Source organism: Prunus persica, chromosome G7 (genome assembly GCF_000346465.2).
Source record: "Prunus persica cultivar Lovell chromosome G7, Prunus_persica_NCBIv2, whole genome shotgun sequence".
Taxonomy (NCBI): Eukaryota; Viridiplantae; Streptophyta; class Magnoliopsida; order Rosales; family Rosaceae; genus Prunus; species Prunus persica.
This window is the reverse complement of record NC_034015.1, coordinates 16,102,132-16,118,461: the sequence shown is the minus strand read 5'-3', so window position 1 is coordinate 16,118,461 and position 16,330 is coordinate 16,102,132. Positions and strand designations below refer to the sequence as shown.

Genomic DNA, 16,330 nt, shown 5'->3' with positions numbered 1-16,330 from the left:
CTACCACCGCAAGCCGTTGTAAAATCAGCCACGCCTTCAATCATTGCTATGCCCACGCAAAATTAAGCACCATTAGATTAGGCCAATAACCCTTGTATAGTTTAATTAGGCCAACAGGTCGGCTCATCTAACATTCAGTGTGCCAAACAATTTATGAAAAGTCAAGTCATTAGCGGCTTATCATGTAGATTATAGTCTGAATTGAACCTTCCGGTTAGTTTCTTGGATCAGTGGTTGGCTCCAATCGCGTTGTTTGTTGGCTGGCTGGTTAGTTTCCTGTCCAGTAGTGTGTTTGTCCCCTTGGCTAGGGTTTTGTTTTCTTTTGTCACGTAGCTTTGGTTTGGTCTTTGTTTGAGTTTATTTATCCATGGCTGGCATTGCGTGCCCATCTTTCAATTCAGAAGACGTTTAGTTAGTCAACATCTGAAATCTGTGCAACTCCGTTATTATTATCTTAAAGTGTCAAGCTGTCAAATGATATCAATTAGCAAACCTTAAACCAGTGAATTGTGAGTAATCCTGAAGTGGTTATATTTTCACGTACACAAGTCGTTAAAACAATGAATTGAGGAAACAAGAGTAACATCCATGCAAGTAAATATTAATAATAATATATAATACACGTACACAACTTCATTATTGAAACATTAAGTCAACACTAGTTGCTAAAACAATTCCATAAACAAATCACTACACATAACAACGGAACAAACATCTTCTTGATCAAGCGGTCGCGGAAACGTGCACGCATGTGTTCATGGATCCATCACTTTCCCCCGTTGGCAAATTTCATGCACCTTAACTCTCCGTGCTTTGCGAATTGAGAAAGAGCATTATAAGATGAACCCCCTTTCTCCAAAGCTTTTGCACTACTTGTTTTTAGCTTCCTCACTCTCTCTCTCATTGCAATACCTTCCTTCTCCTCCATGATCTTTCTCACCATTTCTTCTATCTCCTCTCTCTCCACAACTTTCTTCCATGGTGGTATTTTTGACCGAATTGCCACGCCAAACTCCTCTGTCAGCATCGTGGAGTTCATCCTCTGCTCCGCATAGAGCGGCCAAGCAATCATCGGCACCCCATTGGTGATGCTCTCTAGGGTCGAATTCCACCCACAATGGGACAAAAACCCTCCAACCGATGGATGGGCCAAGATGTCCACTTGTGGAGCCCACAAAGGGATGACGAACCCAACGTCCTTGGTGCGGTCCAAGAACCCCTTGGGCAAGTACTTTGATGGGCTGTCCTCGTCACCACCACTGCCATTTCCACCCGTGAAAAAGGCCCCATCTGCCGTTCGGGTGGGCTTACGTATCACCCAGACAAACCTCTGTTTGCTAAGCTCTAAACCCCAAGCCATTTCGGTCATTTGCTCGTACGACAAAGTCCCGCCGCTACCAAGCGACAGATAAATCACAGACTCATTGGGCTGCTTGTCTAACCAATCAAACACCTTCCCCCTCGAACCAGATGATTCAGTGGGCCTAATCAGCGGCCCAATAGGATAGACCGGAACCTTTGTGTACCGGCCCAACAATTTCTCATCTCTTAGGGCTGCAAGAGTCTTGGGCTCTAAATCCTCCCATATGTTCACCAAAATCGCATCCCCTTTAGAAACCCCCCTTGAAATAATTTCTACAAAATCCAAGTACTCCCTGTGGGCCCGGACCGACAAAGTGTCATCGAGATCGAGTTGTGGAAGTATTGACCTACAACCCGGGATTTGGATTGGTTCTTTTTGGTGGACAAAGTCTCCTTTGACTTCAACATCCAGAACCGGACAATACACCATGAGAGAAAGAAACCATGCATTAGAAGGCACATAAACGAACTTGGAAATCCCCAACTCTTCGGCAATGGGCAGAGATTCAGTGCCGAAGAGGTCCACGATAAGCATGGTGGGACAAACCTCCATGCCAAGCAAGGCTGACCGAAACGCATGTCGTACTTCTCGCATCATCATGGCAAGGATGGTAACGACAGCGTCGTCGGGAATCACAAGGCCGGAAATGTCAGGTGACGGGAGCTGGACGGCGTGCCAGAGTTGTGGGTTTGTAGGTGTACTGTTGAGGAGTTGAGATTCTGCATGGGAAGTTTGGGAAGAGACGACGAAGATTGTGACGGTGAAGTTTTGGTGTGCGACAAGTTGTTTTGCGAGCTCAAGGATGGGAATGAGATGGCCCAAGCCTGGGCTGCAGAGAAGCGCTGCATGTTGCTTTGAGTTGTTCATGGTCTCCATGGATTTAGAGAGAAGAATCAAATTGGAAGGGACAGTAAGTAAGTGTAGCTAGCAGTTGGAGTTTATGAAAAATATTTGGTAGGGCAGAGAAAGAAATTGCATAGACTTAGCAACAAGGCTTGCTTGGCTCAACATGCATGTGATATGAGAGGTAGGGGCTTGGGTTTTTGGTTGTCACACACTACCCTATATATATATGTAGAGAGAGAGAGAGAGAGAGAGAGAGAGATATGGCTAACTTGATAATTTAAATTAAGGTATGAAGTTTCCCCCCAAATCAATAACTTACCGCTTTTACAAATTCATAATTTACCTTAATTAGGTTTTATGGGCATAAGTAGAACAATAAAATAAAATATAAACATCAATAAATAAATAAAAACATGTCATTTATGTAGAGCAAAAATCAAAGTACTTTGATCAACAACAACTTCTGCATTGCACCCAATATCTCTCATCATAATTGAATTTATGCCAAATTTTCTATTAAATTAAAACTTAAACAGTGATTAATCATATATAATTAATGTGAACCGAATACGTGAAGAGAGCTTCGTTATAGTTATTTGGTTGATTGAGGCAAGTGTTTGTAATACTAAAACGGTCCAATCATCATGCCGTATTAATTTGGCAAAAAATAATACCGCATACGACTATTCTCAAAATAATGTATTGGACACATACCACTTGTTTTTTTTTATAAAAAAATTTCTAAATACAATATGCCTTGATGATTGCGTGAGTAAATTAAATATAGTTTTGTGCACGGGATGACTGGGCAGTAGAGCTGCAACATGCACAAATTCAATCTACACTGTTGTTGACTGTTATTTGTGTAGGACATGCCCTATCTTTCTTAAACACTGTATCAGAATCTCAGACTGAGCTGTGTCAGCTGTGTTTGTTAGCGTAATAGTCAGGATTAGTTAGCTGTGTTTGTTGTTCTCAAATCAGTAAGATATTGATTTGCTTATCAGGATTCCCATGAAGACCCTAAGAAGACGGATCTCTTGGTTTTGTTTTTAGTTTTTTGTTTGCAAGGTGGGATGAACCCAGGAAACATAAAGAATTAACAAACAACAGTTCAGGCAAAAGTCTCCGGACTAAATTTATTGTATCCCATAGCAGCTAGATGATCAACAACATGGTTGGTTGTGCTCCCTATAAACATGAGATAGGCTACATTAAAAAAACAATCTTGAGTTTATGGTCCTTAATCATTAATCTTTATGCATGTTCCATTGTGTGTGTGAGAGAGAGAATACCCCCTCCCTCTTCCTAACTTTGGAAGGGGGGAGCTCTAGGTGAAAGAAGACAAAAAGACTGCTAAATCTTCTTGTTTTGACAAGACCCACCTCAGATTCTCCTTTGAAATCTGTAACGAACCTTGTACATGTGGCAGGTGTTAGGCCCAATTTATTGAAATACCCTTATTGCCCTAATTCCAAAACAACCTTAGGGTTTGGAGAAATCGCCAAAGGAAGTGGCGGTTTCTCGTGTTGTGCGAGAGAGGGGAGAGAGAAGAAAAATGTGCTCCAACCCATTGGGCCACTACACTTCCGTTTTAACTACAATTCGAGTTCATTATGTGTCTACGAATTTGTGAGCTCGTGCTCTATGCAATGGGACGGGATGTTACATGTTTATAGATTTATGATCAATTTTAATTTTTTTTCTTTGATTTATTGTAGTAGTTGTAGCATTTATTTGTGAGATTAAAATAATCCTTTGAGCAATTTCAACAGGCTCGTCGTCATTTTATTAAACGTTTGATTTCTTTCACTCGTCACTTGAAGAATTGTTGCTGGGGAGAGTAAAATTTTGCTCTTCATATTATTACGTAGGTGAGAAAATACTATATAAACACTGAAATTTGCTTCTATTGAATCATATACTCTTAAATTTCGACAAAGGTTGGGCTGTACGAGTCCTACACGACAGAACCAAAAAAAAAACGAAAGAGAGAAGTTGGAGCTTGAAGATGACTAGCTTTTAAATACAAAGGTGGGGTTATATTTGGAATACTGAATATTAAAACAAAAGCATAAAGTATGACTAGCTTTTAAAAACATATCATTCATTGGGTCGGCTTTAAGATGATGCTGTTGCTTTCAGATTGAAAATATTGATTCATCTGTGGAGCAAGACAAGTTTTTTAAATAAATATATATATATATATATATATATATAATAATTGGGTGGTAAACTGGTAACAGTGGTCAAATCTCAGATAATTTTAAAGAAAAAACCTAGCTAGCATCATTTCCATTATATTATATATGTAATCTTGGTTTGGGTACGTGTGCTAACTGGATAATGCAGACCTCCCCGTGTGCCAAGTGGCTGACCTTGCCCGTTATTTTCGTTAATTTCTTTCATCTTTGCAAACCAATCCATGGTCAAACAAATAAAATATTTAGATCTTAATTTACAAACAAACAAACAAAAAATAGGTCATAATCAAGTCGTGGTCAAAAATCAAAATCATGTGCTGCAATCAAATAATCGGTAAAAAATGAAATCAGTCATCCTCATCTAGACATAGATCCATTTCACTACCATATAAATAAATGGTCTTTTAAATAAATAAAAATTATTATGAGGACAGGATATATAATTTTATGACTTTAACTTGGCCATCTTTCGCATGGTGCTTTGCGTGGTCAAAATCTCCAATTCCTCATAAACCATTGGTCTGTGTAATAGAGAACAAATTAACAGCGCACATCTGTCGCTTGTTTATTCATAATAGCTTATATATATGTGTTGTTTTTTTTTTTGTTTTTTTTTAAAGTCAAAGGATTGCATTTATAATTTAAGCTTAAAATTTGTCAATATTAATACAAATACAATAGTTTGAAGCGCCAATACAAAAGAAACAAACCACAAAACATACAAATATGAAGAGATCTAATGACAACATCAAGCTCATATACTAATATGCCTCCATTTATAGCCACACAAGGCTAAATACATTTTGGCATAAACACCAAAAGCCTGGAAAAACCAAACATTGACCTCAATGCACTAACCTACAACTGTAACTTTTAAATTCTCACAAGAAGATACTACAAGTAAAAACAACAAACACACACCACCCTCAAACTTGATGCAATTATTACAACACAAAAACTACATTACACAAAATAAAATAAAAGCTGCTTTGTCACCTTCGTCGTCACTAAGTAAATCTAAAGCAGGAACTTCAAATCTTCCAAATGAAGACATACAGAGAAAACAAAAGCTACCATACAAAATGACCAGGCATCACAAGCCGGCCAAAAGCTGGTAAAAGCCCAAGGGAGGGGATTGAAGGAGGGGAGGGACCAGAGGCAGAGGAGATGAGAGGAGAGAGGATTAGGGAGAGGGGAAGGGGAGGAAGGGAGGCCACCAACCCAAAAGGGGGTGGAAGTTTTTTTTTATAATTATTTTATTTTATATATTTTTATATATAAATACTTATATATGTGTTGTTGATCAATGATACATGTTTTGTTTTGTTTTTTTTCTTTAATGCATGAATTGACCTTGTCCACTAGATAGGGTTACTTGGGATGCGTGTACGATCCCTTGGTGTTTGGGGATTTTTTTTTAGTTTAAATTTTTTGGCCAAATAAAAGACATCAACCACCAAGAGGACATCAAATTAGAGACAGCAAATCGGCACGGAGATGTAAGGGTAATATCATAGGAAAACGGAAATAAAGATAATTAAGAAAAAAGAGGATTGCTCTTTGGTTTCCTACAAAAAGCTAAGGACATTCTAGGGTTTTTTTTTTTTTTTTTTTTTTGGTGTAATCAAATAGATATTCTAGAGTTTGTGTAAGGCCACCTTGGCTTTTGACCCTATTGAATCCAACCACATCCACCTCTACCACTACCATCACCGTTTCCATTTTCATCACCACATCCACCTCTAACACCATCACTATCATCACCATCACCTCCATCTCCATCACCATCAATACCCTCCCTCCTTCCCCCCACACCCCACCACCACCATCACCAGCAACACATAATTAGCACATAACACTTTCAACATTATGTTCATTTTAGTCATTATTCACAGTTACAATAATTTTATATTAAAATTTACTGAACGATTACTATCAACATTTTAAGAATATTACTTATCAAATATGAAAATGTTTTACTTTATAGTGGGTTATTTTCAAAACACAGCATAATCAACTTTTAAAAAAAGTAATATTAAGTAACCCCATTCTGAGCCTAAAGTGAGGAGGAGGCATAATAATCATGTCCGATCCCATATGTCTTCTCAATGCATTATGAGACCAAAAGCATAAGTGATGCAGGTTAATTAATTAATTATAAGTAATTTGGAGAAACGTAAAACGAAAGGCATCAAAGTGGACCGTTGACTCTTGTTGACTTATTCCATATTAAATTGAACATAGTTTCTTCTTTTCTACACCACCTAATTTGTCTGATTAATGACTATTATTATGAACTGGTTGTAAAAAAAGAAAAAAAAGCAACTTGCTTAATTTGAATGAGTTTATGTTTATCCAGATGATTAAATCCCACTTGACTTGGTATACTCAAGACAAATTGCGAAGATCAAATTGCCTTCTTCCTTTCTTACAAATCCACTTTCGTAATTATTATTTCAGTGTAACATAACTTTCTGGAGAGAGAAAAAATTAGTAAAATGGTGAAACAAAGAAAAGTAGCTTAACAGGAAAAGTATCGAATATGGTGAAAAGTTTTCAATCCCTCGTTCGTCACTTATTCAGTTGTCTGTCTGGGACCACCATGGGTCAAAAGAAAATATCTTTACGCTAACTTGTGCAATACGAATTATTTTTTAACTTAATTTGCATAGAATCAAGAGAGACACATTATTGGATCCATCAAAATTAATATTACTGTAGATAGTAAAAACAACAAGCGTGACGCATCACTGAAGCACATGTAAAGGAAAATCGAAAGATATTTCCTAAATAACAAGGTTAAATTTCATCAACGCTCACCAAAAAATAGAGAAAAGTCTCTGAATTTTATTAATAATAAGAATAAACTGATAAATACAACATCATAACTTGGCTTCAATAGAAAACCAAAAAAACCCTAAAATTATAAGAAAGTCTAGATTCCAACGACACGTCTTTCTTCTTTTCATAACGCCATAATTGATACTTAATCCAAATTTTTTCCAATTTCGAACCACTTTATTTATTTAATATCTCCCATCAGAATTAACCCATATCTTTTCCTATATCACAAACAGAATTAATGCTCATTTAGTTGTACTTGCCACTTGGGACAGTGCATTATATGAAGAATCACCTTGGCTCAAAGCTTTGACTGCACTCAGTTTTAGCTCGTTGACCTTACCCCTTATTGCAATCCCATCTTCCTCCACCATTATCTTTCTCACCATTCTCTTTATCTCCTCCCTTTCAACCACTCCCTTCCATGGAGGAACTTTAGACCTCACGGCCACGCCGAGCTCATCACTCAACAACGTGGCGTTCATCCTCTGCTCTGCGTAGAGAGGCCACACGATCATCGGCACACCATTGATGATGCTCTCTAGGGTTGAATTCCAGCCGCAGTGTGAGAAAAACCCTCCTATTGATGGATGGCTTAAGATGTCCACTTGGGGAGCCCAAATAGGCACAACCAGCCCAATCTCTCGGGTTCGGGTCAAGAACCCTTCAGGCAAATAGCTTGATGGGTCGTCATCTCCTTTTCCTGATGAAGTAAGGTATTGAGGGTCAATGTTCATGAAAATATGAGCATCCAAAATAGTTGATGATATATTTACAAAATTAGAGATGACCTGAAGTGAAAAAAGCAGCATCTGCGCGTTTTGAGGTGGGCGGTCGAACAACCCAAATGAATCTTTGCTGGCTCAGCTCCAAACCCCACGCCATCTCTGTCATTTGCTCATAGGTCAAAGTTCCCCCGCTGCCTAATGACACAAATATCACAGACTCACTGGGTTGCTTGTCCAGCCAATTAAACAAGTCTCTGTCCCTCAAACCTGTTGGACCGGCTGATTGGGCCGATCTCATCAAAGGTCCAATAGGATAAACCGGCACCTTAACCACTCCACCCAAGAGGCTCTCATCTTTGAATGCATCCAATGTTTTGGGCTGCAAATCCTTCCAGATATTGAGCAAAATTCCATCACTCCTTGGTATTTCAAACCCCATCCGTACGTATTCCAAATACTGTTGGTCGGCCCGCTTCAGCATCGGGTCACACACTTCTTCAGGCTGAACCAGACTGCAACCCGGGATCCTCAGCGGTTCAGTCTGATCCACGTACTCTCCTTCCACTTCCTTATCGAGAATTGGCACGTAGACAGTCAATGCTAAGAACCATGCATTGCAAGCAACGTAAACGTACTTGGGAACCCCAAGCTCGTCGCCAATGGGGAGAGATTCAGTGCCAAAGAGGTCCACGATAAGGATAGAGGGACGAGGAGAGTCCTCGGCCAGAATTGCAGACCGAAAAGCAGGTCGTATTTCTCGCATCATGACTCTGAGTTTCGTGACGATACCGGCGTCGGGGTCAAGGAGGCCGGAAATGTCCGGCAGTGGGAGTTCAATGATGTCACAGAATTTCGGGCTCGTGGCTGCCTTGAGGAGCTCGGATTCAGCCTCGGAAGTATTCGACTGGACGGCGAAGATGGTGACCATGACGTTGTGGTGGTTGACAAGTCGTTTTGCGAGCTCAATGACAGGGATGAGATGGCCCATGCCAGGGCTGCAGAGGATGGCAGCATGTGGCTTTGAGATCATGGTGATCATATACGTCACCGAAAGAGGAGGCAGATATGTGTCCAAGAACAAACAGAGCAATGGCTTAGTTCTGGACTTTTGCTTTTTGAGGGAAAGTACAGTAGCTGGGCTTTAAGTAGTGGCTTACAATTTCGGGTATCAATTTATTTATATTTATTTTATAAATCCACAATATATCAGATATTGTAATTAAATTAAACTAATAAACGTGTGAAGTACGTAGCTTACTTTGAGTTATTGTCATGCTGATTTGAATTGGCTGTGCCAAATGGAGTAATGAAGATGATGAATCAATAGAACTAAATGATTTTTTTTTTTTTAAAATTTTGGGTAAGGAGAATTAGATGATAATCTAATTAAGAAGGATAATTGATCGCAATCTTGATATAATATTCATGTGAATTATTAAAAGGGAGCAAAGATGATGAGTAGTGTTAAATAAATTGCAAAACTTGGAACTTGGCAGATGGCGAGATTTTTTCGGCAAGGACGTTCTGGAGTCAAATTTGGTGACGGCAAAGAAGGCGACTAGTCTCTGAAGAATATGGCAAGCAATACTCTTTTTATGGATATTATGAAAAAGTAATCTCAATAAACATTCCGAAGAAAACCACACGTGTCAATAATACAACAGTAAGTGATTTTAGGTCAATGGGTTTGAATGGTAGCTTTTAGAATGAAATGATGTCAATAATACATCGCCACATACACTAGCATCAGTGGCAGAGCCACTCCTAGGCCCGAAGGAGGGGCCTTTATCTCTCCTCTATTATATTATTATGGCTAATCCGATATAAATCTTTCTATTTTCTATTTTTTAGACATATATTTATCACTTTATAAATTTATGTGTATATTGTTTTCTTATTTAATAATTGTTTGGAGTGAAAGCTATCTGTGATAGTGCATAAGCTGACAAAATTAAATATGATTCTAAGAATCAAAATCTCATCAATTGCAAGAGATTGTTCACGTGGCTTGGTGGACTTCTCTTGCAAAAAGGAAAGTGTGTACGTATGAAATCAAATACTGTTGTACATATATTTGAGGTAAATTATCAAGTGTTTCATGTTTATTTGATGATTTATCAAATACTTTAATTATTTATATTGCATTCGTTTGCATGTTCGGTGACTCATATGATTGAGGGCACCAAGATCGTGGTGGCAGTTTTCCTCTAACGAGCTTGAAGCAATCATGACTTGTATTGCGTTCAACATAAGGAGCGTCGACAAATCATCCCATGACAGATGTTGAGTTACGAAGAAGTTGGTAAATATTATCTATAATGTGTCTAGAATAATTGTGTGAGTACTTCTTGTAATCATTGTTCTATAATAGATTTGTGTTGGACTGAGGAGTTCTATGAATTTTCTTAGATGTGAGGTTTTACCACGTAAAATAATTTTCTGCGTGTTCCTTTATTTTATGCTCAGCACATTTCAGAATTTATAAGCCATGTCAATCATACTACCGAAGTTTATTTTTTGTTTATTGATTATAATTTTAAATTGATCTATTCACCCCTTTCTAGGCATTTTTAGTCATCCTACATGCTATCCTACAAATAATTTCAGAAAAATAGAGAAAAAATTACTAGCATTAACCATATAGATATATATTGTGTGGTGTGTGCCGATAACACCACATTAGTTTTCATTGGGCTGGGCAAAAGAGTGCTTCAGTATGGCTTTCATGATTTCAAGCCTCCAGTAGCTACAAAGATCCACTGATCAGTGCGACTTTGGTCATAGGAGCAGAATGCCTATTCAGCCTAACAAGATCCAAGCTTTTTTTTTTTTTTTTTTTTTGGGTCTGAAAGGTCCAAGCTCATTGATGATAGTCAGGTGAACATATTTAAAAGATTCTCTAGGCTCTCTTTTGGGTTCACATATTATCCAAAAAAAATCAGCCATGTAATGTGTAAAAGATTCTCTAGGCTCACTTTTGGGATGATCTCAAATTCGCCGAGTGAAACACTTTTGATTTGGTTTTGCGTGGTTCAAAAGCATTTACTCACATCACAGGGCTGGATCATTTATAGCAGAGACTTGTCCTCAGCTTGGATTAGTATTATAGTATATATCCACTTTGAGGATTTTGCTAGGGGCAGTCACCCACATATAAATAGCTGACTTTTATTATAGGTCGCACATGCATAAATGGTTGGAAACCGCTCACTTCCATATGAGCGACTGACCCAAGCACGGCTATTTTATAAAGGCTGGCATAAACTGACCCGCAAGAAATTAGAAGCTCTGCGCTTTATCATGCCAATTATCTTATCTACAATGTCAGTGACCACTGGCCAATCCAAAAAGTGTTGTCCTGCTATTCCTCTAACTGGGTTTTCTTTATATGAATAATTTTTTTTATTTTTGGCTGGGTGCAAAAGATGGAAATGAACAGATCCAAATCGATTATTGAACTGCAGGGCTGCTTGAGGGAGCAATGCAGTCAAAAGCAGATCCACCAATAATTGGGAAGCAAAGTTATTGAATTGGTTGGTACACTGAAACATCAAGCGTGGCTTAGGTCACATGGGATTCATAAGATACACATACCACATGGCAAAGGGCCCTCTAGGAGGTTTCGTTCTAAGATGCTTTTTTGACCCACACACACACAACTCACAAGAAGGCAACAAGCTACAGGGAAGCTCAGTATGACTTGCATATGAACGGACAAGAAATCAAAACCTTCAGGCACAAGGACATGGCCCTACAGAAGAAAATCACATTCAAACTTATTGCAGATCTCATCAGCCCCTACTGTCCTCCCAATTTATGGTGTTTCTCTGAAAAACTGAAAGAAACACCTAGCTTTTAAAACCCGCAGTTAGAAATATCCAAAACGAGCTTAATTAGAAACACCTTGCTTTTAAAAGCCCCGGTATAAAATATCCGAAACAAGCTTAATTAGAAACACCAAGCTTAATTAGAAACACCTAACTCCCGGTTCGAGTTATGAAGATCTAATAAGAACTTTAGACATGGAATGAAAGATTGATGTCATGAATTGCTAATACAGTACTTAAAGGTAAAAAGAAAGAGACTATTTTCCGACAAGATAGATCTAATAACAACTACCTTCAACAAATTTGAGAATGTGATTCTCCAATAGTGTCTACAAATGAGTATGTGCTCCAGAGAAGATGCATTCTATGTGCTTCAAGCTGGAGAGACTATATCCCACTGATGACAACTTAATTAGGGGCCTATGACCAATGAAGAACTGAAGAAGATATTTCATACATAACTGAGTGAAGATGGCACCCCAAAATTTAACTTGCTTGGGTCTTTCCTCTCCACATGAAAGATTTAAGAATTTAAGGCCTTCTGTGAAGTGTGCCCAAAACATTGCTCTTTAACCAACAAATTCGATAGGATTTGATTCTGTAACAGCCCCAGGAGAGAGTAAACTGTACATTTAACGAAATGCATGATGCACCAAATAAGATTTTGAAGTCTCCCAATTGTAGCAGAAATCGAAGTAGACACCAAGCAATGCTACTCAGCTGCAAAGATAACCAATTACCACTGAGAAATGCACAGTGAAATCCAGATAACATCTTAAGATCGTCCCTCCTGGTTATACACATTCTCAAGCTAAATCTTCCTGTGGAAGCTTAAACATGGTTCTTCCCATTTCCAAGTGTAAGCTCCAGATCATCCACCCCTACCTCATGTATTCTCTCACCCTCCCAAGCTTTCAGTGTGCCGCTCTCAAACTCAAATTCTGAGCCTCGTCCCCTCTCTGTAGTGTTTCCCCAGGTCATTCCCCCATGCCCATTAATAGTGTTCTGAAGAACACTCTGCTCAGCCACCGGTTTCATAAGATTAAATGTGGGTGAAGGTGGAGCTACTGATGGTGCCCCTGTCTGGAAACTGACCCAACGACCGGAGTCCACAGTGGAAGCATCGGACTCATCACATTCTGGTATTGTGGCAGGTGTAAGATGGTGGCGACGCGTAGGGCTTGAAGGGGCAGAAGCTGCGAAAAGAGGGTGGCGCAAGGAGTTTAGACAGCCATTAGTAAGGGAGTCCCAGTCAGGTTTTCGCTTTGAACCTCTAGAGGTTGGAGAAGAAAGAGGTGGAGTTACAGGCGCACTATTGGATATTCTAAGAGGAGGAAGATTTGTAGGAATGGAAGCTATGTTACGCAGGAACGGAAGAAGGTAAGAGGAGGGGTTTCCATCGAAACGAGTTGGGCTTGGGAAGGAAGAGGAGGATGGACTGGCATGGTAGGATGGTACAGGACTTGGGAAAGCTGAGGATTGTGGGCTTTGTTGAATAGAGGAACATGCACTCATATTTGTTGGAGTGCCTGCAATTTCCATTGGAGATGGCTTGCATCCCTGTATCCAAAATAGACATTCAAAAATTAAACAAGTACAATATGAATGAAGAAATGGATTAACAGAAAGCTAAATAATAATAAAAAGTCTGCTTTTGAAAATCAGGGTCTTTTGTTCAAATAACAATTGGATTTCAACATATTAGTATATGAATCAGGGTAAATTGATGACCTGCTGAACACAGATCTCACCCACAATTCAAAAACAAAATTGCATGACCAAATCACAACCTTTTCATTCTTAACTATCAACAAATCATAACAAATGCATATCCCTTTTTTTTTAAGTAATAAAATCTAGTGAGAGACGAAAGGGCAAAAGACCGTTTCATTATGGTCCAGATCCTAGCTCATAGCAATACCAGAACAGAGAAACAGATATGCAACATGCCTGTGCTATTATTCAATTACAGAGAAAACAAAAATCAAAGGGGGGTTTTGCATTTAGTAGAACTGATTAATTTGCGAAAAAATATAAAAATCTTTCAAACAATTAAAAATTGCTCAACTTCTTCTCCAATGATGATCCAAGATCAAAACCCAACAGGGATATTAGCAAGAAGGCAAGGATTTACAGATTCAACATGATGTGCATGCAGATCTATGAACACGAAAAGCAAAACCCAATCTAAAAAAGAGCTGATTCACCTGAATCTGAATAACAAGGACAATAAATCCAAACCTTGCGGTATGTGGTGCCATCTTCTTCAACGACCCAGCCAGCTTCAGCACAGAGAGCTTTCAAGACCTCGTTGTTGTCGCAGTGCTTAGGAAGCTTGTAGCTGCCCTGAGCTCTGAGACCAGAGTATATCTTAGCAGCAATGGCTCTTCTCCTCCTCTCCCTCCTCTTGTTGTTCTCCCTCTCTTTCCATGTTGGTAACCTCCCCGACGACCCACCCCCTGTCATTTTAGCTTTTCCGGGTCAGGTCACCCACCTGCTTACCCTTTGAGCTTTCTCTCTCTGGACTCTCAGTTTTCTTGTGGGAAAGAGAGAGAGAGAGAGAAAGAGAGAGAAGGTGTGGTGTGTTGTGTTGTGTTGTGTTGCAGTGGGAAGAGAAGAGAAGAGAAGAGAAGAGAAGAGAAGGGCACTATTTTTCTGCCTCTCTCACGAGGAAAGTGCTTTCTTTATTCGAAGAGAGTATTATTGTATGAAGAGGAGAAATGCAACTCCCATTCTTTTCTTCTTTTTTTCTCTTTTTCTCTTCCCTCCCTATTCACACATATCATGCAAGTTGCAATCTATCTGCCCATGAGATTTCTGAGACACAAATAAGGGTAATTAGATTTTACCACCTTTCTTAGAGTTTAGAGATGAAAATGGGGTTTAATTTCTCCTAGAATACAAAACTACTTGTGAGGCCTAACAATTTAAGCTTGAACATTGGTATTTATGTTCACTCAAAATACATGGTGTGTCAATGGAAGAAATGAAAATCTTTGAGCTCCATTGAAATAAGCCCAAACATAACCAGAAAAAAGAAAAAGAAAAAGAAGGTAAGAATGTAAGTGGTAAACTCAAATGTTGTAAGACATCTTCCAATATTAGGAAGAGAAGTATCACTAGACTAAGAGCTAATTGGTGTATTCAAATTTACTTAAGACATTCGATATATGGATGACTACAAGTATTCGAAACTAATCTAAATATTTGGTGATGTGAGTTTTTAATTTTTTCTAGACACTGTTTGCCTATTTGTGCAAAATATGATTTGACGCATATCATATGCAAAATAATTTCTCAAAAACACAAAAAGAAGAGTTTATACGCATATGTTAAATTTGATTTGCAAGAAAGTATGAGTTCATGAATGAAGCAAATATTTTCCAATAAAATCATAAAAAAATAGAAAAAGAAAAAGAAAAAAGGGGAGTCATGTTAAGATCCAGCAAATCACAGCCACACAAAAATAAGACCAGTCAAATGTTTGTGTTTATTGGGGGCTAGAAAAACACTGTATTCCTTCCTACCGTATCAGAAAACACTGTAGTTCCATTTCTAAAACCGGGCAAGTGATTATGGCCCGACTCCATTATTGACGGATGGTTTCAATGATATTAGCAAACTGAGGTAGATTAGTTAGGTACTACTAGGGTTTCTATTCTCCAACTGTTTTGTGCACCTCTATTTTTTCTTTTTCTTTTATTTAATTCCTTGAGATCTTATGCATAATATAAAACGTCTATTAATACTAAAGGAAAATGCCATCTTATAATTTTAGCTCCGTCTAAAGATAAGCATCTTTACGCTTTAAAGGGTTAATCGATTTAACTAAGTAATCTACTCTCTTTGCATAAAACGATCATAAGAAATTATAACTCCTGATAAAGCACTCCTTCCATTACCCACCACACGCTAAACAAAATAATGATTACAACCCTCAAACAGTATATCGTTAATAAAATCAAGAGGTTTCAGAAAAACCATGCCTAAAAATTACAACAATACCAATTAGAATGGATGTGTGCTACCGCGCGCACAGGATTATATTTTTTCACTAATGGATGATTAGAAGATGCTCTCTATGTCTCTCTCTCTCTATCTCTCTCCGGTATTTGGGGTTGCTCTGACGTGATGTTCAGTTTGAACGGTACAGATACGGACAAATAAAGAGCTCAGAATTCAGAACAAATAAAGTGTAGGGCCCACGCCTCTTAATAGCCTCCAAATCATGTTGGACTGGATGGTACTTTTGCAGTGTCAGTCGGCTCCACACGTGCGACACAAAACCCTATTACAAAGAAAATTCAGCAACCCCACTACCACCCCATCCGTCTACAGGGACCACTACTACCTTTAACGTGTCCACCATTGGCTCTACACGTGAATGTGGCTCCCACCCACCACCTATTTTTCTTTATTTTTATTTATTTTAGTAATTTTTCCTCCAATATTTGATTGACGTGAATCTTTTAATAAATTTATGCTAATATATTTGTTTAAGTTACGCATGTGTATATATAT

The 16,330-nt window shown here is 38.5% G+C and overlaps 3 protein-coding genes across 4 annotated transcripts; all 3 read right to left on the bottom strand.

Moving 5' to 3' along the window:
* LOC18770907 (anthocyanidin 3-O-glucosyltransferase 5) lies at positions 566-2,927 on the bottom strand. The gene has a single exon (XM_007203136.2). It carries the CDS (start codon positions 2,237-2,239, stop codon positions 767-769), a length of 1,473 nt encoding a protein of 490 aa, XP_007203198.1. The 5' UTR covers positions 2,240-2,927; the 3' UTR covers positions 566-766.
* On the bottom strand, positions 7,230-9,021 carry LOC18769331 (anthocyanidin 3-O-glucosyltransferase 5). The gene is made up of 2 exons (XM_007203817.2): positions 8,046-9,021; positions 7,230-7,957 (listed from the first exon to the last, which is right to left on the bottom strand). The coding sequence occupies exons 1-2, from the start codon at positions 9,019-9,021 to the stop codon at positions 7,500-7,502; spliced, it is 1,434 nt and encodes a 477-aa protein (XP_007203879.1). The 3' UTR covers positions 7,230-7,499.
* LOC18771365 (BES1/BZR1 homolog protein 2) lies at positions 11,872-14,568 on the bottom strand. 2 transcript variants are annotated; one of them, XM_007202190.2, is made up of 2 exons: positions 14,051-14,568; positions 11,872-13,369 (listed from the first exon to the last, which is right to left on the bottom strand). In XM_007202190.2, exons 1-2 carry the CDS (start codon positions 14,273-14,275, stop codon positions 12,641-12,643), a joined length of 954 nt encoding a protein of 317 aa, XP_007202252.1. In that variant the 5' UTR covers positions 14,276-14,568; the 3' UTR covers positions 11,872-12,640. The 2 variants fall into 2 exon arrangements, with proteins under 2 accessions (XP_007202252.1, XP_020423992.1); XM_020568403.1 differs by having other exon boundaries at positions 14,017-14,175.